The 23,535-nt window shown below is 43.3% G+C and overlaps 1 protein-coding gene and 1 long non-coding RNA gene across 7 annotated transcripts in view; one reads left to right on the top strand and one right to left on the bottom strand.

The window, feature by feature from the left end:
- The window catches only part of LOC147030969 (uncharacterized), a 37,650-nt gene extending 25,991 nt beyond the window's left edge, over positions 1–11,659 (top strand). Inside the window, exon 3 of the long non-coding RNA XR_015056604.1 lies at positions 10,699–11,659. This is a non-coding gene — a long non-coding RNA (uncharacterized LOC147030969). The remainder of the gene's footprint in view (positions 1–10,698) is intronic.
- The window catches only part of LOC147030968 (macrophage mannose receptor 1-like), a 355,425-nt gene that overhangs the window by 121,958 nt on the left and 209,932 nt on the right, over positions 1–23,535 (bottom strand). For all 6 annotated transcript variants that reach the window (XM_085875590.1, XM_085875591.1, XM_085875593.1 and 3 more), the window contains 2 exons: positions 14,467–14,593; positions 11,535–11,570 (listed from right to left, as the gene is read on the bottom strand). In XM_085875590.1, the coding sequence (XP_085731716.1) occupies positions 11,535–11,570; positions 14,467–14,593 (163 nt within the window). The remainder of the gene's footprint in view (positions 1–11,534; positions 11,571–14,466; positions 14,594–23,535) is intronic.

The raw sequence follows: 23,535 nt of genomic DNA, 5'->3' as shown, positions 1-23,535 counted from the left end.
ATAATTTTTATTCGACATCGATTAGATTTTTCAGGGTCCCTCATCATGAATAACACTTGACCCAAACAAATTCAATGGAAATCTGATGCCACAAACCTGGGCAGTGTATAATCAGCAAGGGCCCACCAGAAAACCAAGATGGCAGCCATATTATTTTGTCTGGGTACCATGGTGGGTGGAGTCAAGCGACAAATGTGGGTGGGGTCTGGCAACTATCCGATCAATGGGTGCACTGCAAATTTCAAAAATTGACTTCCAACAAGAACCACAACAACAACCACTTGGAGCTCTTGTAGACATGCAACACGTCACAGGGAAAAACACCAATCATAACAGGTAACTCATATTGATTTGTGAGTATTTTTAATTTTTGCATAAATAATATTTATTCATTTTATTTTTTATCGAAATACCTCAATGATTTAATACTAATATATATTTATATATATATATATATATATATATATATATATATATATATATATATATATATATATATACATATACACTACCGGTCAAAAGTTTTAGAACACCCCCATTTTTCCAGTTTTTACTGAAATTTAAGCAGTTCAAGTCCAGTGAATAACCTGAAATGGTACAAAGCTGAGCGGTAAACTGCCAGAGGTTAAAAAAAAACGTTTTGGTAACCAAAAACTGAAAAATAATGTAAATTTCAGAGTTGTTAAAAAAGGCCCTTTTCAGGGAACAAGTAATGGGTTAGCAACTGCAGCTGTTCTGCAGCAATGGAAGTAAATTAACCCTTGAAAGTTGATGCAAACAATTCCTACAGGTGTCCCAACTTTTGTTGATTAGTTACAAACCCTCTGTCTATATAAAAGCAGTGTTGGAACAGACTGTGTTGCTACACCCTCTGAAGCATTATTTGGACAATATTGCACTGCAGGAAGTAGTATATTGCTATCATAATGGAAAGAAAAAGACAACTAACAAAGGAAGACAGACAGATCATTATAACCCTTAAAAGTGGAGGTCTTTCCTTTAAAGAAATTGCAAAGTAAGCCAAGGTGTCAGTGAGTACAGTTTCCTACACCATCAAAGGGCACTTGGATCCTGGAGGAAACTCTGACAGGAAGAGGTCTGGCAGACCCAAAGCCACAACACAATCAGAAAAAAGTCTCAGTTTCAACTGTGAAGAGAAGATTTCAAGCTGCAGGTTTAACAGGTCAAGTGGCAGTAAGAAAGCCATTGCGAAGATGGCAAAATAAGAAAAAGAGACTTGCCTAGGCCATGAAGCACCGCCAGTGGACTACTGAAAACTGGAAGGTCTTATGTACCGATTAATCAAAATTTGAAATCTTCGGTTCATCACGCAGGGTTTTTGTATGCCGTCGAGTCAGTGAAAGGATGGTTCCTCAGTGTGTGACACCAACTGTCAAACATAGAGGAGGAAGCGTGATGATCTGGTGCTCTTTTGCTGGATCCAGAGTCGGCGACTTGTATAGAGTGACTGGCACCCTGAACCAAAAGGGCTACCACAGCATTTTGCAGCGCCATGCAATACCCTCTGGTCTACGCCTAGTTGGTCAGCGGTTCATCCTACGGCAAGATAACGACCCAAAACATACCTCCAGGCTATGTCAGAACTACCTTAGAAGAAAAGAACAAGATGGTAGGCTTCAAATCATGGAATGGCCAGCACAATCTCCAGACTTAAACCCCGTCGAGCTGGTTTGGGATGAACTGGACAGAAGATGAAAAGCAAAGCAACCTACAAGTGCAACACATTTGTGGGAACTTCTGCAACAGTGTTGGGAAGAACTTTCCGAACGATATTTGATTTCCATTGTGGAAAGAATGCCACGAGTATGTGTGGCTGTTATATCTGCAAAAGGTGGCAACTTTGATGAGTCAAAAATTTAGATTAAATTTTGTTCAACAAAACGATTCCATGATTTCTTTTTTATCTGCAATTATTTATTTGTTCTGTACTTTAATTTCAGAGTACATTGAAACATTAAACTGATTACATTTCAGTAAAAACTGGAAAAATGGGGGTGTTCTAAAACTTTTGACCGGTAGTGTATACATGTGTGTTTAATCAAAAATATTAATGAAAGAATTAACTTCACAAAAGTAATTAATTCATTATTATTATATCAAATGCAATGCAACAGGAACTTGTTGAGATAAAACCAACCAAAATTAAATAAAAGGTGACGATGGAGTCGAAAGACATTCTCACAAGACCTGATCAAACAATCAGCCAAATATCCTCTGTTGATGATGATGGAAAAAAAAACCTTCTCAGCACATTTCACAAAATCATCCTTTACTGAAGAAATTCTTGCAAATCGAAGTAGCTGATATGAAAAGACATTTTAACCCATTGTAATTGGTACATTGCTACCTGGCAAGGTGTACAAGACCACAGGGAAACTGAAATCATCAACTTTATGATATACACTTGTGCTTTTGCCATTCTGCCCAACTCTAACCAACACATACAGATATGCAACAACTGTACAACCATTACCACTTCTGTTTACAATCAGGCTATCTGGATAAATCTTGTGAAGCTGTCTATCAAAAAAATATAGTTAACCACACAGATATACGAGTAATCTATATAACGACATGTATGAGATAATTTTTTTTAGCTAATCCTAATTTTTTTCTCCTTCATCAATTTCTGTACAAATGAAAATTCACAGAAAATAAGTAATATGTATTAATCCCCATTGTTTACCTTTAAAACAATAGTACTAATTAAAAAAACCTTTAATGACTTTTTTATATCCCCAAAGTAATAAAGTACAAACATCACAGATATCAATGCAGCTATGAATTAACTCACGACTTTAGAGGTGGCAAATTATCTCAGGTGACCAGGTTGTAATATAAACCTCAGCAGGTTATGAATTGGTGAAGGGTCAGCTGTGAACACGTTCAAAAGGATCTTGTTCAGTGGGTGCACACAGAATAAATCCGACAGGCTAGTCAAGTTGCAAAAGTCCTCATTGGGTGAAACCTTGTATCACCAAAGTATGCAGAAGAACCCAAGTCCACAGATCAAAATGTGTGAGGCATTGAAGTTCGGAGCTCCACACTGTGAAGGACAATGCATACTGGCAGCGGGTGAGGAGAGAGAGAAAGTGAAAGAACAGGCAGGCTGCCATCCTGATGCAGCCAGCAAGGCAATGCCTGCTTTGAAATTGTCTCCGAGACAACAGCAGGGCAGCAGATTTGATGAGTAGACTGACCAGTCGATAGAACAACCAACGTACGGTGAGGTGAAGTTGGTTCTTTTCAGTCAGGGAACGAAGTCACTGAACCATTCCAGGTTCGCATGCAGAAGACTCCTGATTCCACCTTAATGGTTGAGCCAGCTTTTAAAATGAATTCTGCCACAAGAAATACAGTGCAGCAGCTGCCTTCTGCTACATGCTCCCTCTCCTGTCTCCTGACACAAACTGTGGATATTTTATATATCTTCATCAAACTGTCAGCAAGCCATTTATCTTCTTTGCCAAAGTCAATGCAGCTGCTGTTTGTCTTTTTTTATCTCGTGTTCTCGTCATTGCTGAGCTTTGGCAGCCTTTGGTTGCTTTTCTTATCTCGTTTTGTTGTCATTTCTGAGGCGCCATTGTCTTTCCATTGTCATATGACAAAGGTGGCTTTTGACAAGGTGTTGTTCTTGTCAAAGCCAATTCAGCCTCGGCAAGGTTCATTGTGACATTCCACAGAATATTACCACAATATAAATCATTATGCTACCCAGTAGTTTACTTTCAAACATATTTCAATTAACTTTCACCCACAGCACAATTAATTACATGTTACACTGATCCGTAACACCCTCCCCCTTCAAAGGAAGAAAGTTTGAACAGAGCGAGGACTTACTTATCCTTTACACAAAATCTTAACAATTAAAAAAAAAATCCACAGCCAGGAGTAGCATTTAAAATACAAAATAAAAACAGCCTGTCCTCTGTGATGTACTTCCAAAACTGACTAACAGAACAATTCCAGAGTTATTCTGACCTTGACAGAGCATATGCAATTACATTGCCTTTGCCTTTGATGTGTCCAGTTTCCAAGTTGAATTCTTGTAAAGACAAGCTTCACTCATCAATCTCTGATTTTTATTCTTCATTTTATGAATAAATGTTAAGGATTGTGATCTGTGAGAACAACCACTGGAAAGATAGTTATACCCAAGTATATCTCAAACTGTTACAAAGCTCGCATAAGAGCAACTGAGTCTCTCTTTCCATTGTCGAATAGTTCTTCCTTCCACGTAAAGGCCCAGTCACACCTTGACGTTTTAGCCAGCGATGGCAACGTGTTAAAATGTATGTAAAACGCTGGCTTACGTTGAACTTTTGATGTTTTTTTTTAAAGATTCGGACGTATTCATAGCGACTTGGTCTTATGTGTAACGCATTGGTAACTACACATAACGTTTCGTTGTGTTATAGATAACTTATACCAACGAATGCTGAACCTGTTGTCGGCCTACACAACCGATGCCCAACGATAGTCTAACTCAGGCATAGCGCGTTGCACGCATCGCCGACGATGTCGTGACGTAGCCTATTAAAAGGCTGACGCACAACGATTCAAATCATAACTGCCGTAGTAATGGAAGGGTCAAAATCGCGGTCACACCTTGGCGATCTTGCCAGCGTATGCCGACCTAAGAAAAATGTGTCTAAAACGTTGGGGGCACGTCGAATACGGCATGGGTAAGTTTGGTATACGTGAGTAGAACGCTAAATACGCTATCATAAGTCGTAGTAAGTAGAGTACGTCAAGAAATTTTGAACATGTTCAAAATTTTACGACGTACTCGGCGTATGACACACGTTCGCATGCGATGGGGATAAGTTTTACACACGATATGTGGACGCTTACACACGTCCACAAAGGCTACTTATAAGCTACTCATAAGTCGAAACACGTCGCGGTAATGTCTTTTTTACGCGAAACTTATTTCTAACTTATGTTTGACATGCTTTGAACCAATTCTTTACGTAGTCCCAACACACATCGACGTATGTAGACGTATTCCAATGACGTCTTCCGGTCGACAAAAAAAAAAAAAAATGAATGTGTTTCTCGCTTACAACTGCCATATAAAGACGTGTTCCCAGCGGTTTTGGGAACTGGTATATAAAAATGCTGCTCATAAAAGGGGAACCCAACAGTGTTTTCGAGTTCCTTTTTGAGTTGATGTCCATGTCAGCAGTAACAGTATCAGTATCAGTATCAGTATTAGTATTAGTATTAGTATTAGTAGTAGTTTGTTCATGTTGGCAGTAGTAGGTGGGTGTGAGGGGGAGGGTGTGGGTTATGATGGATCGTCCTTGCGTCCGCGTGTCCACGGGTAGGTTCATAGGCTGCCACTCAACGATTTAAATGGCTGCATCTCCACTATTGAAAGTAGACGCTTGCGCTCAACAATTGGATTTTTTTTACACTCAACGACTTTGAAATGGTACCACTCAGCTAGTTTCATTGTTTACAATGAACGATTTAAATTGCTGTCACTCGCCTTTGTTTTTTTTTGGTTTTTTTTGACGCTGGGGTTTGGAAATTTGAAGCGTTTCTTCTGAACGTGTTAAAACGCTCAAACTCGACTATTTTAAATAGACGCTGCGATGGACAATTGGAATCATAGCCAAGCTAGACATCGAAGTGTGAACATCCTCGTCATGCCGAAGAAAAGTTTGAAGAATGCTGCAAATAAGTGTCCTGGCCGTGGCCGTGGACGCTGACGCAAGGACGATCCATTATACCGACGTCTTTCAGCCTATGAGTAACTTAAAAGTAACATCTGTCGATGTGTGGCAACGATCGCGTAACGTGCCAACAACACGTTAATCATAGGTTAGAAATAAGTTTCGGGTACGCTAAACATTACCTCGGCGTGTCTCAACTTATGATTAACTTACAAGTAGCATGTGTTGACGTCTGTCAACGATCGCAGACCGTGCCTACAACTTGTGACCAGCGTAGCGGAACGTCTGAGTCATACGCCAGCATACGTCGTGAAAATTCAAGCATGAAAAAATTTGAGGACAACCGAAAAGTACAACGTTTAAAGCCAACGTACAATGACTTGTGGCAACGTACTACGACGTATGCCAGCGTGCTCTTAATGTTATCAAAACTTACCCATAACGTATTCAACGTTTGCCAGCGTTTTAGAAAAAAAATTCAAAAATCGGCATATGTTGGCTAAAACGTCAAGGTGTGACCGGGCCTTAAGTGCTGCTTCATCAGGATGAAGATTTGTTTTGGTGTTCGTTAAACTTATTCGAGTAATAGAATACAGGGTGATCTATGCCTGCAGCATTATCCTGCAACAAAATAGCTCCAGCCTGCACATCATGAGCATCGACAGCCAATTTGAAGTTTTTCTGAAAATTTGGTGCAGCAAAAACATAAGAACTCATAAGTATGAGAACTCATAACTCATAAGTATGCTGCTTGACATTTGCCATCCCATGCAAATTTTGCCTTTTTACTGAGCAGATTAGTTAAAGGGACAACAATGTCAGAGAAATTTTTACAAAATCTCCGATACCATCCAGCCATACCCAGAAATCTCGTGCTTCTTTTTACCTTTAGGTGCTGTCAAGCTATCAATTGTTTCCACCTTTGATTTCTGTCATGATATTCTTTTATCATATATATGTGACACAGTCATCTTTGCTTGCGTCTACCAGGAGATTGAACTATTTAATCAGTCTCACTGACTTTTCTTTAAATGAGGTAAGCTCCAAAATACTGAGCCTGTAATGGCAGAGCTGGAATTGGAAGCAACACCAAACCCTTGTTACCAGGAATGAATTCCCTGTCTTTGGAATATGCATCATGTCTCACTTTCATTTTGTCCTGTGATCCTTTCAAGTTTTCTCTTGCTACCTTTGCCCACCTATCTCTGAAATCAGACACATAATCCAGCAAATTTAACGATGACTTCATATTGAGACACTTTTACTTAATAGGTTCCAATGGTCCTCGCACAGTGTGTCCAAACACTAGTTCAAAGGGACTGAAGCCCAACGACTCCTGAACTGACTCCCTCGCAGCAAACAGCAATAAGTATATTCTTTCATCCCAATCCTTGTCACACTCAAAGCAGCAAGTTCTAATCATGTTTTCAAAGTCTGATGGAACCTTTCCAAAGCGCCTTATGACTTAGGATGGTAAGCACTTAACTTAACCTGTTTCACCCCCAACTGATGCAAAACCTGTTGGAAAAGATTTTGACGTGAAATTTGATCCGTGATCAGACTGTACGACCTTAGGTAGGCCAAAAGAGTAAAGAAATTAACTAATTCCTTGGTAATGTTTGGGGCCGCAATTTTTCTGAGAGGTATCACCGATGAGAACCTCGTGGGCACACACATAAGAGTCAACATGTATTGATTACTTGCCTTTGTCTTTGGCAAGGGACCTACATAATCAATGATAATTGGACTGAAGGGTTTGTCAAAAGCCAGAATGGGTTTTAAGAGTGCTGAAGGAGTCTTTTTATTCAGTTTCCCTACCATCTGGCATCGGTGACAGGATTTACAAAACTCGACATCATGTTGCAAACCTGGTCAAAATAAATGTGTCAAAATTTTGTCACACGTTTTGTTCACCCCTAGGTGACCTGCCAACGGGTCTCGTGCGCCAAGCTCAAGATCACATTCCATTGCAGTTGTGGAACCACAATATGATAATGTACCTTCCATCCTCTGATACATCAAGTGGTTTCCACTTCCTCATTAATACCCCATCTTTCTTAAAGTAGGAAACTGGGACTTTGGTAACATCCTCCTCTGTGAGGACTTTATCAACTCGCACTGTTTGCTCAGCATCCTTCAGAAGTCTCTTTCTTGTGAGACCAGACTTTTCTGATTGGCTACCAGATGTCTTCTGGTCCACGAATATGACCTTCACAAGCATCAAAATCATCACTGACCTGACCCATAACAGTATCCTCCAAAGTATACAGGGGTTCTAAGTCCAAATCTTTTTTCACTCTACTCTCTGCAGAGCACTTCTGAAACTTGGAACGAGTCACTCACTACACGTGACAGAAAACGATCAGAAATCTTCTGCTTTAGTTGTTTCATGTTACATTCAGCACTGGGTTCTTCCACAATCTGTGGGTGAACTGAGACTCTATCACCTGCTAAGTTATTTCCGATGATAAAATAAACTCCTTCAACAGGAAGAGTAGATTGTAAGCCGACAGTAACAGGTCCGGACACCAACTCAGACTTTAAGTGAACCATCTGAAGAGGTGCATTGACAAAGACAACAATACCTTGTAACAGTACACTGGCACCAGTAACCATTTTCTCAGATCGTGGTGAAATGCTCTCTAGCATCAAAGATTGAGATGCCCCTGTATCTCTCAATATTATGATTTGCAGTGTCGCCTACAGCTGACACAAAACCCTCTGTAATGAAAGGTTTATAACCCTCAGCAATAATTTATAAACCTGATGTTTGGTTCAGATCCGAATCCAGATCTGGCCTATCAGTGGGATACAAAACATAAACTGCTCAGCCTGGCGGAGGTATGCACTCTTCCGAGTGCTGCTCTAATTATTTGCTTTTAACGATGTGTATAAAGCAAGTCAATGAGTCAGCTGCCATGGTGCTTCGGTGGAAAGTGTGAGCCGGCTATGTGATGTGCTGGGACTCCCTTGCACCCGTTATCAAAATGGTGTTTTGAACCCGAGCAATTGCCACACCAGACGTGAGGAGCTATTCGTGTGAACACTAATTGTCCCGTACCTACTATTTGTGGAGTAAGCTGTTTGCATAATTGCCAACATTGAGAGAAGAAAAAGCAGTAGGATGGAAAGGATCCGTGATGCGAGGAAGCGAACTGACTGAGGAGATGTGGGGTTCTCGGAGTTGAGGTTCGAGGTGGGTAGGGGTCTCGGAGGGTGTGAGCGTCTGGGAGGGAGATGCGTCCCCCCTCCCTTGGTAGGGCAATTTTGTAATCCAATTTCAACCAAGGATCGGTACTTTCAGTGTGTAAAATGAACGAAGGTACCAATATGAATTGAGGATCAGTACTTTCGGTGGGGGTAAAATTAGCTAAAAAGGTACCAATATGAACCGAGGATGCGCTGCGATATCTTTCCTGTTAGGAAATAGGAATATTTTTTTTCCGAGCTCTTTCAACCAGCGCATGAATAAAAGGCTTACTTTTTTTTTCTACCGTGGTATGTTTTACCACGAGCTTCCAGGTAGTTTGATTATAACGGGGGAGAAATTGTTGTCATGGACGCCGTTGTCTCTTTGTCTTTAGTCTTTTTTCATCACCTGTCTTTAGTTATTACCTGTCTTAAAAAGGGGCCACAAACTACAGACTGTTTTATGATTGGAAAAATGTGACAGTCCCAAGTCACAAATATAGCTTCCAAAGGGGGCTGCTAAAGGGATTACAATGTCAAAAGCCAAGAGACATCCAATACATGCGCTTTGCCTCTACCCTATGTTATTAAAACTTTGTTTACATTTTGTTCCCGTCTTTCTTATACTCCTCATCCTTCTCTTCCCTTCCGCCCCTTTTTTCCTCTTCTATTTTCTCAATGTTATTTGTGTGTACATGAGGGAAAACTACACGCCCAAACTGGGAATTCCCAATCTGGGTGCGTAGTTTTCCTCCATATACATATTTATGTACGCTTGACAGTTCATTTCTACAATTGTAATATTATTTTTGTTAATCCTTCTTTCCCCTTTTCCTATATCTATAATATATGTCAATGGTCCCCGATGGTAGCAGCATCATTCATTCACCCTGGCTCCAAAACCAAATATTAATTATTTTTTACAATGTCAAGAACAAAAGTAAGCAACAGTATACAAAGCCTTCACACAAATCTTCACCAAGTATATCTCCAAGGTAAATGGATTTTTTGGCTGCAGATCTTTCCTCTTCGTTCAGGTATCACTTAATTGCTTCTTCAACATTGGTTCCACACTATCTTTGTTGGCTTAAACACAGCCATTTCATTAACCTCATCATCTCTCCTCATGAGTCAAAATTTGTGTGCTATTAATCCAACAAATCCTGCTTTTTAGTCCAGGCTTTCTAGGTCTGAAGACGTTCACAATGTAACCCAATGCTGTTCATAATCTCTTCTAGTGGGGCAACTTAGCATAACAATTGTGCATTTTGTGAGGAAAGCACCAAATTTGGCACACTAGTAGCTGATCATATTATGAACAGATTTGGATATTGGGCCATCTCAAATTCAGCCGCTGATGGCTGTGGCAGCCATTTTCCACTGCCATCAAAAATTTTGTGATGGCCCAGTATCCACATCTGTTCATAATATGATAGGCTACTAGTGTGCCAAATTTGGTGCTTTCCTCACAAAAATGCACAATTGTTATGCTGTATTTAGCTAAGTTGCCCCACTATTCTGTGCCTATATTATACTGCAACCTCTACATATATTATTACATAAAGAACGTGCACATTCGGATACAATGGAGAGATTAAAATATTACTCAGGATGTGAGAATAAATTGTCATGAAGCAAGCATTTAGACTGTGATGCCAATATACATAATTATGCATCAGTAAAATTGCATGCATTAAAATAAGTGAATGAACTAATGAAGGACAGTACCAATTAAACACTTGCCTTCTCAATGTGCACACTACTTTACTATCTCCTCGGGGTCTGACCATACCTATTGCCTTCTCAGTAGTCAGTGCAGGAATTTGGAATTTGTTTAGGTTGCCGGCGATAACTCGCCTCCTCGTCACGAAAGACATTGAGGGATCTTTCAGATCCACGAAAGACCCGTGCTGGCAGATGAGTTCTCCCGCTTAACATCCCTCCGATGGAGGCGCACACATTGATGAGCCGACCTGCACGCTCAAGATCAAGATGACAGTTTATAGCTGTGTCGAGATTCAAACCCAAGCAAGACAGCTCAAAGGTCAGTGTACATACCTCTCGGCTATCCTCTGGCAAATTAGGTTTACAATAACAATGTTTTGTATGAAATACCACTTCTGTATAATTTTTTCCTCACTGCCCTTTCCCCGAGGTATATTTCATACAACCCTCTCTTCTCCCTTATTTTTCTCACACTCCTTGCAAACCACCCTTCCCATTTCTTAAGCCAAGTACTCAAGTGCCACAACTATCCCTTCCCCCCCCCCACCCCATCTTGAGCCCTTTTACACTTTTCCTTTTGTTAATTTAACCACCCATTCCCACTGTACATGTAACATACAAAAGGCTCCTATCATTTATTTCTATATTTACTGAAAATGTGTCACTCACAACATACATGATTTTTGAGAGAGGTGTGAAAAAGGTTAATTCCAGCATGAAAAGGTTATTTTTTTTCAATGCTATTATCCAACACCTGTAAATTTTTCTTTTGTAATTAAAATGAAAGTGACTCAAGTTATTGAAAAAAACCATAATAATATTTTTACAAGAGTTTGAACAACTATCAGCAAGTAACTTTCAAAAGTAGTGTTGTGATGTCTTCACTTAAAAGGAAGAGGAAGAATCACTGCACTTTACCTGTCGGTGTTAGCTCCACATTTTTGACAACCTTTCCTGCAACAACACAAATACTTGTTGGAACATTCCCAAAGTATCAAAATGTATGAAAACATTTCTGATGTAAATTATTAAAACTGATACAATGCAAGACATATCACAATAATGACTAAAATACCAATGTTGTGAAGATCATATAAATTAAGAGGATTCCCTCTTTAACCTTTCTAGTAACTCAAGCCAGAATAACTGGACATGAGAGCAGCTAGAATTGCCAAATTTGGCACAGAGCTTCATGTTGTGAATGTCTCAGAAGACTTCAACTTTGAGCTCACAAGGAAAATATACAAGGTGTTCCAAAAAGACTTGGACAAATTTGGTCGTTAATATATTGAGTACCACAAATGATACTACAATACCCTTTGCTTTATATGATGCAGAAACTCATAAAGTTTTCTATATCTTCAGGTCTGGTAGTTTAAGGTAAAAGAAAATGGTGACTCCACATCTCAGTGCATCGAATGGTTCATCAAGAAGAGATCCGACACAAGTTCAGCGTAATTTCTGTACGAGGTACGAAAGGAATCCGCCATCACGGACTAGTATGAGAGAGTGGTACAGGTGGTTAAGGGAGACTGGAAGTTGTCAGAAACACAAAAGTACTGGTTGACTAAGCACAAGTACAGCAGACGTTGAACGAGTGAGTGAATCATTTCAACAAAGTCCCAGAAAATCAATCCGACATGCATCCAGCGAACTGGGATGACCAACCACCACTGTGCACAGGATTTTGCATAAAAGACTGAAGCTTTAAGCCTACAAGGTTCAGATTCTGCAGGAACTCAAAACAAATGACGGACCCAAACGCAAGGCATTTGCCTTGGAAATGCTCAGTCGCATAGAGGATGACAAATATTACCTTAAAAAGGTCATGTTCACAGACAAAGCTTATTTTCATGTATCAGGGGAGGTCATCTAGAACAATGTGAGGATCTGGGGCTCTGAAACCCCCGACATGATCATTGAATGCATACGTGGCAGTCCAAAGGTCAATGTGCGGTGTGGCCTTCTCCATGACTGCTTGGTGGGTCCGTGTTTCTTTATGGAGAATACAGTGACCTCAACAATTTACATGAACATGGTGGAAGGATTCGCCTTCCCAGATTGAAAACCTGCAACCCAATATCATTTTTCAACAGGATGGTGCTCACCCTCATTGGGCCTTATTTATTCAAGCTTTTTTCACGTTTTGGGGTAAATCCAATATGGCTGCCAAACCATGTGACTATGACATCATGTGTGAACCTTTTGTTCCTCATGGATATGTGGTCATATGTGTAAAGTTTCACCTCAATCTGCTCAGCTTTTTCTGAGAGGACGATTTTTGAAGGTTAAAAAAAAGGCTGCCAAATCACATTACTGGTGACATCATCAAAAAAAATTTGTGGACAATTTTATCCCTAGATGACCATGAAAAATTTTCATACTGATCGGATAGAGCGTTCTTCATATGCAATTATGACGTCATAACGAAGGTACCTCTGGCGTCAAAGAAAAATCACACTCATTCCCCATGAGGAGTACTTGCCGTGTGCCAAGTTTCAATATATTTCTTGGCACGGTTTCGGAGAAAGAGTCCAAAGTTTTTCCATTTTTCCAACATGGCTGCCACACCACGTGACCTACGACGTCAAACTATCATTAAAACATTCTTCATGCATGGTGAAAATTTCGTCTCAATCCGACAAGGAGTTGCGGAGAAAAACACGAAAGTTCTGTTACGGACAAACAAACAGACAGACAGAGACAAACAAACGGACCCAAATGCAATACCCTCTCCGAAGTACTGCTTTGGAAGCTACCACTGCAAGTCATAAGAGAATGAACAGAATGCAATAAATTTCCTCTCTCCACATACCTACTGGGAAATATGCATGCAGAGAGTTATTTCACTTCTAAAAAAAAATTGTCAGTACATCAAATAATAAAACAACCAGGACATATCAGAAGAGAAACAACAGCATGAGCATCTCCCTCCAGTGCATTCTAGTTTACTTGGCGATGATGAAGGTCTGTCATGAGTGTCACTAACTTATTATGCCTCCGCACCAAGGGTACCGGAGGCATTATGTTTCCGGGTTGTCCGTCCCTCCCTCCAGATTTTCGTTTACGCAATAACTCAAGAAGTAAATTGTAGAATTTCATCAAACTTGATAAAAAGGTAAAGTAAGACAGGGCAATTAAGTGATTAGATTTTGGGGCAGATGTGATAAAGGTCAAAGGTCAAGGTCAAACTCTGAAATTGTACTGTTTACACCCTAACTCAAAAAATATTGGGCAGAATTTCATCAAACTTGGTACAAAGGTAAAGTTAGACAGGGCAATTAACTGATTAGATTTTGGGCCAGATATGATAAAGGTCAAGGGTCAAATATGCAAATACTCAAGTGTTTGTGCGGGAGAGCAGAGGCATACCCGTCGACTGCGCGCAGTCAAATTACTCTAGTTTCTTCATGAAAAATGGTGCCTCAGTAGACCTTCTCTGATTCGTCTTCAATATCATCTAGTAGGTGAATGGAATTCTTAAAGTGTAATGTATTTTGTGGCTCATTTCCAAACTTCACAACCTCAAATTTGCATGGCAGCTTGGAGTCTAGAACGAGATTCTATAATTCGAGAATAATACCCTGCAAGTAACAACAAATATAATGTTATTATTCGTACCTGGCTTGTTTTAATCGACTCTGTTCGATGCTTATACTTGATAAAGTAGGATATAAGTATTTGTGTAAATCGGAAAACATGGAGAGTATAAGCTAAGAAGGGAAATTGGGAACTAGATTATATTATCATTCATATCCCATTAGATGTAGAGATGCAAATTGCTATTTAAGCGTATACCCATGAGTGAGGTTTTACATAACTGTGTGTGCATGGTGGTTGCTGGTGATACCTTTTTCAATCTCACAAATCCAGTTGGCGAGACTGTTGCAAGAGAGATATGATGCACTGAATACAACAGACCCTCCGATGACACCACAGAACCCAAGCGGCACAGAATTCATAATATTTTGAGGAACCTGCAAATACAAAATAAACCTCTAAAAACCTAAAACATTCTGGTTCACACAACTTAAGATGTTGAAAAATATGAAAACCTTTAAATCAACCAATTTCAGTTGATTGCAGAGCAATTGCCTCCCTCAACTCAAATTGGATATGTCATGTGCTCACCATGCTTGCCAAGGGAGGTTTGTGAGAATGAGCAGTCATGGGAATCAATTTCATACCAACCTGCTGAGAAGGAAATTAGTCTTTTATCACTAAATCAAACAGCCTCCATCCCTGATGCAGAGACTCCATAAATAAGTGGAGAGAAATTTGGAATTTGGCCAGTGCAGCAAATACAGTACAACAGAGTGATATTCTCAAACGTTGTCATAGAGTCTTTCACATCCACAAATTAAATGCAAACAAGTCAGCCAGCTTTTCATCCCATCCGAAGGACGGCATGCTTTGAGATGCTGCACTTCCTGCATCAGAACAGCTGCTTTCAGTTAATAGGAAGGTATTCATAGAACACTTACCCCACGCAATCTTGAGAAGGACTTGGTGCGAGGGAGGCAACTCTTCTGGTGGCAAATTTTTAATTGCATCTATTTTTTTTTTTTTGAACGGTTTTTGATGTATGCTTAATATGTGCTGCATCAAATGATCATGTAACATGTGGTAAAGTTTCAATTTCCTCTGTTGAACGGTTTTTTGATGTACGCTCAATATGTGCTGTATCAAATGGTCAGGTAACATGTGATAAAGTTTCAATTTCCTCCGTTGAATAGTTTTCGATGTACACTCTTAACACTAGAATTGCCACTTTATAAATGCTGGCAGTGATGACCGAGTACCAAGACATCCCGCTTTGAATGCAACCCGGCTTTGATCGGACACCTCGCCCATTACGTCCTCCTTATTTAATTGAATAACCCTGGCATTTGCCTCACGGCTAGGGTGGCTGGCTTGGAATCCCAGGGTACTGAGATTGAACCCTGTTAGCCGCTGAATTAACACCAGATGGGGTTTACTCAGCCTGTTATCTTTCCGAGATCAGTGAAATGAGCACCAGTGTACTGGCAATAGGAGCACTGCATCAGCCGCATAGCTGCGTCCCTAACCAATGATGCAACCAGCAGCATCAAGGCTGCACACGAGAGTGTGTGTATTCAATTCAATTCAGAATGGGATTTTAAAAAATTCAATTCAAATCAGATGGAGGACCAAATAAAATAGGTACTGCATTGGAGTCATCAGAAGGAACCCAAACAACTAAAAAGCATAGATGAAGTCATCAGGAGGAACTCGGATAACACTTGTGTTTCAGCTGCTACTCCTCAACCCTCCAACTCATTCAGGTGCAGCCAAGTGAGCCTTATTCAAAGAAAAAATTTTCAAGAAGAACCCAGATTCAAAAAATCATATATTTCTGGCTGCCAGACCATGTAGCCAATCAGGTTGAAATTTAAAACATGCATTCCTAATCACTACTAGATCATAATTTTGACGTTTCACGTCAAATGATTCAGTAATGCAAGAGAAATAATATTAAAATTTTCATTCAATTCAACTTGGCTACCAGACCATGTGACCCATTAATTATTCGTGAACACCGTGGTATCTCCTTGGGGAACATGTGGGTGAAGTTTCCCCTCAATCTGTCACGCCATTCTGGAGAAGAAGGTTTTTAAAAGTTTATTCTTCAAAAAATCATAGCTGACAGACCATGTGACCTATGACGTTTACATTTACAAACTACACTCAGTGTACAAAACATTAGGAACACCTGCCAGCTGCATCTTCCATCTTCCATGAAATAGACTGATCAGATGAATCCAGGTGAAAGTCATGATCCCTTATTCATTGCACCTGTTAAACCCACTTCAATCAGTGTCGATGAAGGGGAGGAGACAGGTTAAAGAAGGATTTTTAAGCCTTGAGGCAATTGAGTCATGGATTGGGTATGTGTGCCATTCAGAGGGTGAATGGGCAAGACAAAATATTTTAGTGCCTTTGAACGGGGTATGGTAGTAGGTTCCAGGCCCAACGGTTTGAGTGTGTCAAGAACTGCAATGCTGCTGGGCTTTTCATGCTAAACAGCTTCCCATGTGTATCAAGAATAATCCACCAGCCAACATCCAGCCAACGGCAGGTCAGTGGTCAAAAATGGCTCATTGATGAAAGAGGCCAAAGGAGGCTGACACAAATCGTGCAGAGCAACAGATGGGCTACAGTTAGTCAACTGACAGTCCAGTACAACATTGGTCCAAAAGGACCCATAAAATAATGTGAAACTGGTCTACATTGACATGAATGGGGTACGGCAGCCGATGACCGTGCAGAGTTTCACTTCTTTCAGCAAAAAACAAAGAACCTGCAATTGCAGTGGGCTAAAGAATGAAAACACTGGACACTGGAGGATTGGAATAACATTGCTTGGTCTGATGAATCCTCGTTCCTGGCGTTTCATGCTGATGGGAGAACCAGGGTATGGAGAAAACTACATAAGTACCTGCATCCATCATGCAGTGTGTCAACATTGCAGGCTGGTGGTGGTGGCGGCGGTGTGATGGTGTGGGGTGTGTTTTCATTGCACACATTGGGCCCTTGATAAAAGTGGCGCAAACATTTGAATGCCACAGGATATTTGAACATCATTGCCAATCAGGTGCATCCCTTCATGGCAGCAGTGTATCCATCTGCAAATGGATTTCTTCAGCAGGATAATGTCCCACGCCACAAGGATAGGATTGTCCAGGAATGGTTCCACAAACATGACGGAGAATTCAGCTTACTTCAGAGGCCTGCCCAGTCACCAGATCTCAATTCAATTGAGCATCTGCAGGATGAGATGGAATGAGCTATTCGGAGTAGAAATCCATGACCAGCCAACGTGACAACTGTGGGAAGCATCTGAGTCAACATGGGCCAACATCCCTGTGGAATAATGCCTGGTGTTTGCTTAATGGTTAGGGTGGTTGGCTTTGGATCCTAGGGTCCTGATTTCAAATCACGCTCAGCTGTTGAATTAATACCAGGTGGGGTTAACTCGGTCCGTCATCCTTCCGAGGTCGGCAAAATGAGTGCCAGCATGCTGGTATACTGTGTCGGAGTGGGGACCTATCCAGGATTGTGCCGAATAGCCAAGGAGACTGCTTAAGCAGCACCAATGCTCTGCACAGAGTATGGTCCCAATCTCCTCCTCCTACTGTGGAATGTTTATGTCACCTTGCAGAGTTCATGCCCTGACGAATTGAGGCTGTTCTGAGGGCAAAGGGGGTGCAACTCAATAGAAGGAAGGTGTTCCTAATGTTTTGTACACTGAGTGTATATTCCCCAAGGCTAGGAGATTGTGTGTGCCAGGATTCAGATCAACCTGCCAAGCCATTCTGGAGAAGGTTTATAGAGGTTTTTATTTTCAATCCAAAATGGCTGCTGAAACATGTGACCGATGACATCATAAATTTACACTCTGCCTCTACCTGGGGAGGGGAGATCGTGTTTGTGAAGTTTCGTGTTAATCGGATAATGTGCGTTCTTCTATACAATATGGCTGCCAAACCATGTGAACTATGATATTGTTGTGTCTTACCGCCCGTCGGCGAGCGAGCCGACCGCTTCCAGCCAATAGCGGCCGCTCTCGCCCACCGAACGGACAAACCTAGTCGCAGCTTTCGGATCAACGCCGAAATCCAGCTACGGGTGTATCTTTAATCACACCACAGCCTTGTCAATACTCTACCCACGCGCTACAGGGTCCGATCGCCGAATGGTCGATTTACCGAATTAATCGCGCGGGCAGACTACCGAGAGACTGTACCTCAACGGGGCCTGCATGGAAACGAGCCGCGAAGCAGTTCAATTATTATTTATTTACATGCACTTAACAGCTCTACTTAAGGACATGGCGCCACAACGTTCATTCAAAGAAAACCCCGGAAAGAAAAGGGGCAAGAACTGGGCCTCGTGAGCCTTTAATGGTTCACGGAGCTGTGAAGACCGAAAAAGCTCCGAGAGACCGCGCTGGTTACCTGCCGTCTTCGTGGCGACTCGCTGGGCGCTCCTCGACGTCCCGCCCACACGGCAGCTGGCGTGACCGTGGCGTGGCCAAGGCCTCGTCGTGCGGCCCAGTCGATCGGGCCTAGTCGACAATGCCTCAGAGGAACGAACGGGCCTTTGCTCTTTCAGAGTTGATGCTCTCTTAAGAGCCCGTCTGTTCCTCAGCGTCGTTTGGACTGTCCCGGGACCCGATCACCTCAGACCGTTATGCCGCTGGTTGACGACTCCTCTCCGGCCTCTCTCCAGCGACGCACAGTTCGGCACGGCACGGCACACTGCGCCCCAGGCTCCCGTCTCCTCCGCTCTCTCCAGCTCCTCACCGACTGCAGACTCCAGACTCCAGGCTGACCCAGCTCCCAACGCGACTCCACACAACTGCGCGCTTGGCGTCTATGCGCGCCCTTATATTGGGTCCGTGAGGCGAGGTTTTGATTTCCGATCTCTCACCTCTGACCCCCCGCTGGCTCCGCCCCTTTCGATCTTTTGATCCGAATTGTCGCGAAGCTCGGAGAGAGCGGACGTGGGTGAAATCATCGACCCCCGCCCCAACGAAGGAGTCCCCGCGTCTGGTGGCAGAGATGTTCGTTGGGAACTCGCCGTGGCTGGCGCAAATATGGCGGCGTTTGCGGAGATGAAGGTGAGGCGTTGCTTGTTGTGGCGTAGGTGGTGAGGGGATGTCGTGGTGGTCGTTGTGGAGATGGTTGATGAGAGCGATGTTGGTGGTGGAGGTGGTTGTTGTGAAGGCGGTTGTGGAGAAGGTGGTTGTTGTGAAGGAGGTGGTTGTGGTGGTTGAAATGCGGTTGGTCCAAAATAAAGATAGCAAAAGAAAAACGGCAAACTGAAGATTCACAGCCCTGCACACGAATAATTGCCCATTAAACATCGGTGGGGAAATCTATCTGAACACAGACTTATCGACATAACTGATCTCTGGGATACCTTGATGGTATTCTGTGAATTTCCACAACCGTAACAATATCATAGGTGGGGAACTTTCTGTTCCTCATGTTTAGGTGGTCATACCTCAAAAGTTTTGCCTCGATCTGTTCAGCCGTTTCAGAGAAGAAGATTTTTGAAGGTTTAAAATATATATATATATATATATATATATATATATATATATATATATATATATGTATATATATATATGTATATATATATATATATATATATTTATATATATATATATATATATATATATATATATATATATATATTTATATATATATATATATATATATATATATTGTGATGATCTCCGCCACTCCGGCGTGCGGGCGACCGCTTTTAGCTAATTGCGGCCACGCGCCCACCAGCCGTGGCAATCCAGTCGTAGCTTTCGGATCAACGCCGAAATCCAGCTACCGGTGCGTTTTTAACCACACCACAACCTTGTCAATACTCTGCCCCCGCTACAGGGTCGATCGCCGAATTGTCGATTTACCTAATTATTTGCGCGGACAGACTACCGAGAGGTTGTACCTCAACGGGACCTGCTCGGAAACGAGCCGCTTAAGCAGCTCGCTCAGTTTGCGATTGCCGAGCGGTTTATTATCGCCAAGCCCCGCTGGACCCGATTAGCTTATCGGTGTTAAAAACAGCTATTTATTCTGAACGCAATTATGGCAATTCAATGGAGGAAGGGACGCAACGAGCAGGTGAATATTCAAACAAAGGGGACATTTATTTGGAATGCAGGCACGTATGCAATGAATGGGGGTAAGGGACAAGACACGAGCAAAAAGACCTACAGCCGTTGTCTATTTACTACGTACATGCACTTAACAACAATTCTCTACTTATCAGACAAGGCTTCCATGCAAAAACCGCAGGAAAGAAAAGGTCCTGGCTCGTAAGCCTTTAATATTTCCTCGGAGCCAGGATAACCGGAAGGCTCTGAGAGACCAAGCAGGCTACCTGCCACCCTCTTGGTGACTCGCTGGGTGACCCTTGATGTCTCTGCCCGAACTCGTCTCGACTCCAACAATGCCTTCAAACGGTGCCTCCAACGGCGAACCGGCTGGCTACTCCTCTCCGGCTCCGACTCGACCAACTGCTCCCGCTCTCCACACCGATGTCCTCCCCAATTCTCTCACAACCATCAACAACTCACTCGGCGTCGACACGTGCCTTTTTATCGCTGCGTGCGTTAGCTCTGCCCTTCCCAGCACGCAGGGGGGGGGGGGAATTCCAGGAGAGTCTGGCTTGGCTCTGTCGTTGTTGCCCAACCGTCATTTCTGTTTACCCGTTTCGAGGGATATCGGGGCGGGAGTTGAGTTGAGGTGCTGTTTTGGGGGTTGTGGTGGCATGGTTGGTGTGTGGTTGGCGCTGTGGTGAGGATGGCGTGGTTGTTGAGATGCTGTTGTGGTGGTGGAGGTGGCGTGGTTGTAGAGATATTGTTGAGGAGTGGTGTGTTTGTTTGAAATTAAAGACAGAACAGAATAACGGCTAACTCAAAGATGCACAGCCCGGTTCACGAATAAATCCCGTGAGACATCGGTGGGGAAATATAATCTGGACACACACTTATCGACATCACTGATCTTCAGGGAACCTGAATGGTGATCTGTGAATTTCCACAACCGTAACACTACCCCCTCCCCTTTTTACAGACTCCTCCCGAGTCGTCAAATTTTCGTGTGCCTTCTTGTTTAAGTTTCCCCTAGTACGATTTACCTTTGGATCCCTGAGTGTGACATTTGGTGTATCCGTGTCCCCAAAAGTAAATAACCTACGGGCTGTGTAACTATCTAAACAAACTCACTCATACAGACGACTTAACTAAAATTGCCTGCACTACGACAAACATGCAGGGGGGGCAAAACTCATTCACAATTTTAGCTAAACTTACAAATTTTACACTAAACCATGGCCCAGGACTGATGGACTCTGTGGGGAAAAGGGCATGGCAAAGTTAGTCATAGTTTGAGGGCGAGCGCCCCCGCAGCTGAAGGTCGGATGTCTTTGGGGCCTGTTCAAAAGGCCCCGTTGTCTGTCACAGAACCTTTTCATGTCTTCAGCTGCTGGAGGCAACTCACCTCAACCCGGCATGCGATATATGGCATCCCACAGGCCATTTTTGAAGCAGGGAGCCAGGCTGCCCAAATGCAGTCTCTGGCTCATGAAACAAATGCAGGCATGAACACAAACGGTGCACGGGCTGCACCAATGCAGTCCCTGCAGAATACTGAATGCGTCGGCAAGCAAACACAATGGTCGGCGGGGCTACCTACAGGGCAGTCCCCGCAACTTGTGTGATGATCCTGGCACACATGGTAATGTATGGAAAACACGGTGCACGGGCTGCTCAATGCAGTCCCGTGGTATAGCTGCCTGCAGGGGAGTCCCTGCAGAATACTGAATGGGCACCGACGCAAGCAAACACAATGGTCGGCGGGGCTGCCTGCAGGGCAGTCCCCGCAACTTGCACAATGATCCTGGCGCACATGGTAATGGATGGAAACAGGGGCAAATGCAAACACAAGGGCCAGCAGGCATGGGGTTAAGGCAGATGCAGGCAGACAAGGCATGGCAAGGCCTGAACAGGCCACTGTAGCACAAACAGGCCGGCATATGAAGCTGGCCGGCCTCTTGTCTCGTTCTGGAGGTTTGTGGAAGGAGTGCGGTGATGCCGCCAGTCTGAAGGCGGGCTTGGACCTACCCTACTGTCTACCTCCCAACCTATCGCCTTTGCCTGTCTCTGTCCATACCCACTCCCTCAGTTTGTAAAAACCAAACTTCGCCCCATCTTATTTTTTTTTCTTCTATAATCCAGCCATAAATCATCTCCCTAACCCCCTTTATTGTATCTGTCCGGCTAACCTATCCTGTCACCTAGCCTACTCCCAACCCCTACGTTCCCTTCCTGGAGGGGAATAAGGGAGAGCTAGCATCCTGTCTTGAGGCCCAATTAAGCCTCAGAATGGCCTCCTCAGATCTCAGCAATCTAACCCAAGGTGGGTCCAGCGGCCGACAACGAGAGCGAAGGGATGGATGGTGCGGAGGGGTACACTTCCCTATCGAGCCTAACATTTATTAACTTTTAACTACCCCGGGGCTTTCCAAAAGCGCCTGTCGCTGAAACTATTGGTTCTACCAATCAAGATTCCCGTCGCCTGTGTTGGTGTCCTCACAAATTTGGGCCTTGTCCTCCAATTTTTGTCCATGCCCTTGCACGGTTTCGGGGCTGGGCAGCGCGGCTCACTTGGCAGGAACTACCCCCTGCCGATTCTCCAACTTTGGCACCCCCGGGTCCTGCGACTGTCTCCGAGCCTACCAGCTCCCTAAAACCTGGGGGGGGTGCCTTCCATGGCTACTCCCCCCTCGATGCTCACGTGGCAGGCTGGCACCACGGGCCCCTTTCCCCGGGTGCCCGTGCCCACAACACTGCCCACGTGGCTATTGGTGCTACGGGCCCCGCATCATGCGGGCCCACCCGTGCCCACTACGCTATCCCGGCCCATCTTGGGCCCTTGGCCTACTGTGGCCGACTAGCCCGGGGTGACCACTAAGCGATACTCACCGTTCGCAGCCACGCACCCAGCCCGTCAACAGGACTCCTGCACCCCTCCAAACGGGTTTCGAGCCTACATTCGCACCAACAGCAAAAAGACCTCCATTTTGCCAATTTGACTAACCCACTATCTGACTTTACTCTGACCCCGGGGTCCCTTGGGTGGGAATCACTCCCCCCCCCAATCACTCATCGAACCATGCATTCCACATTCACTCCATTCACACAGGCCCGCTGGCCCTCACTCACTCAGCTTGTTTCTTTTCAATTCTCTTCTCTCACATCGCTGAACACTGCCATTTTTCTCACGAAATCCCTCAACTAACTCAAGCTCCCTCGTCATCCCTTAAAATCATGCACATTCCATTTAACTCTACGTAGCTAAGCTACGTCCCCTCT

This window comes from Eptatretus burgeri, chromosome 3, assembly GCF_056783735.1.
Source record: "Eptatretus burgeri isolate ZD-2024b chromosome 3, Ebu_testis_v1, whole genome shotgun sequence".
In the NCBI taxonomy this organism is placed as follows: domain Eukaryota; kingdom Metazoa; phylum Chordata; class Myxini; order Myxiniformes; family Myxinidae; genus Eptatretus; species Eptatretus burgeri.
Note: the sequence above shows the minus strand (reverse complement) of the source record. Positions and strands in the feature narration are given on the sequence as shown.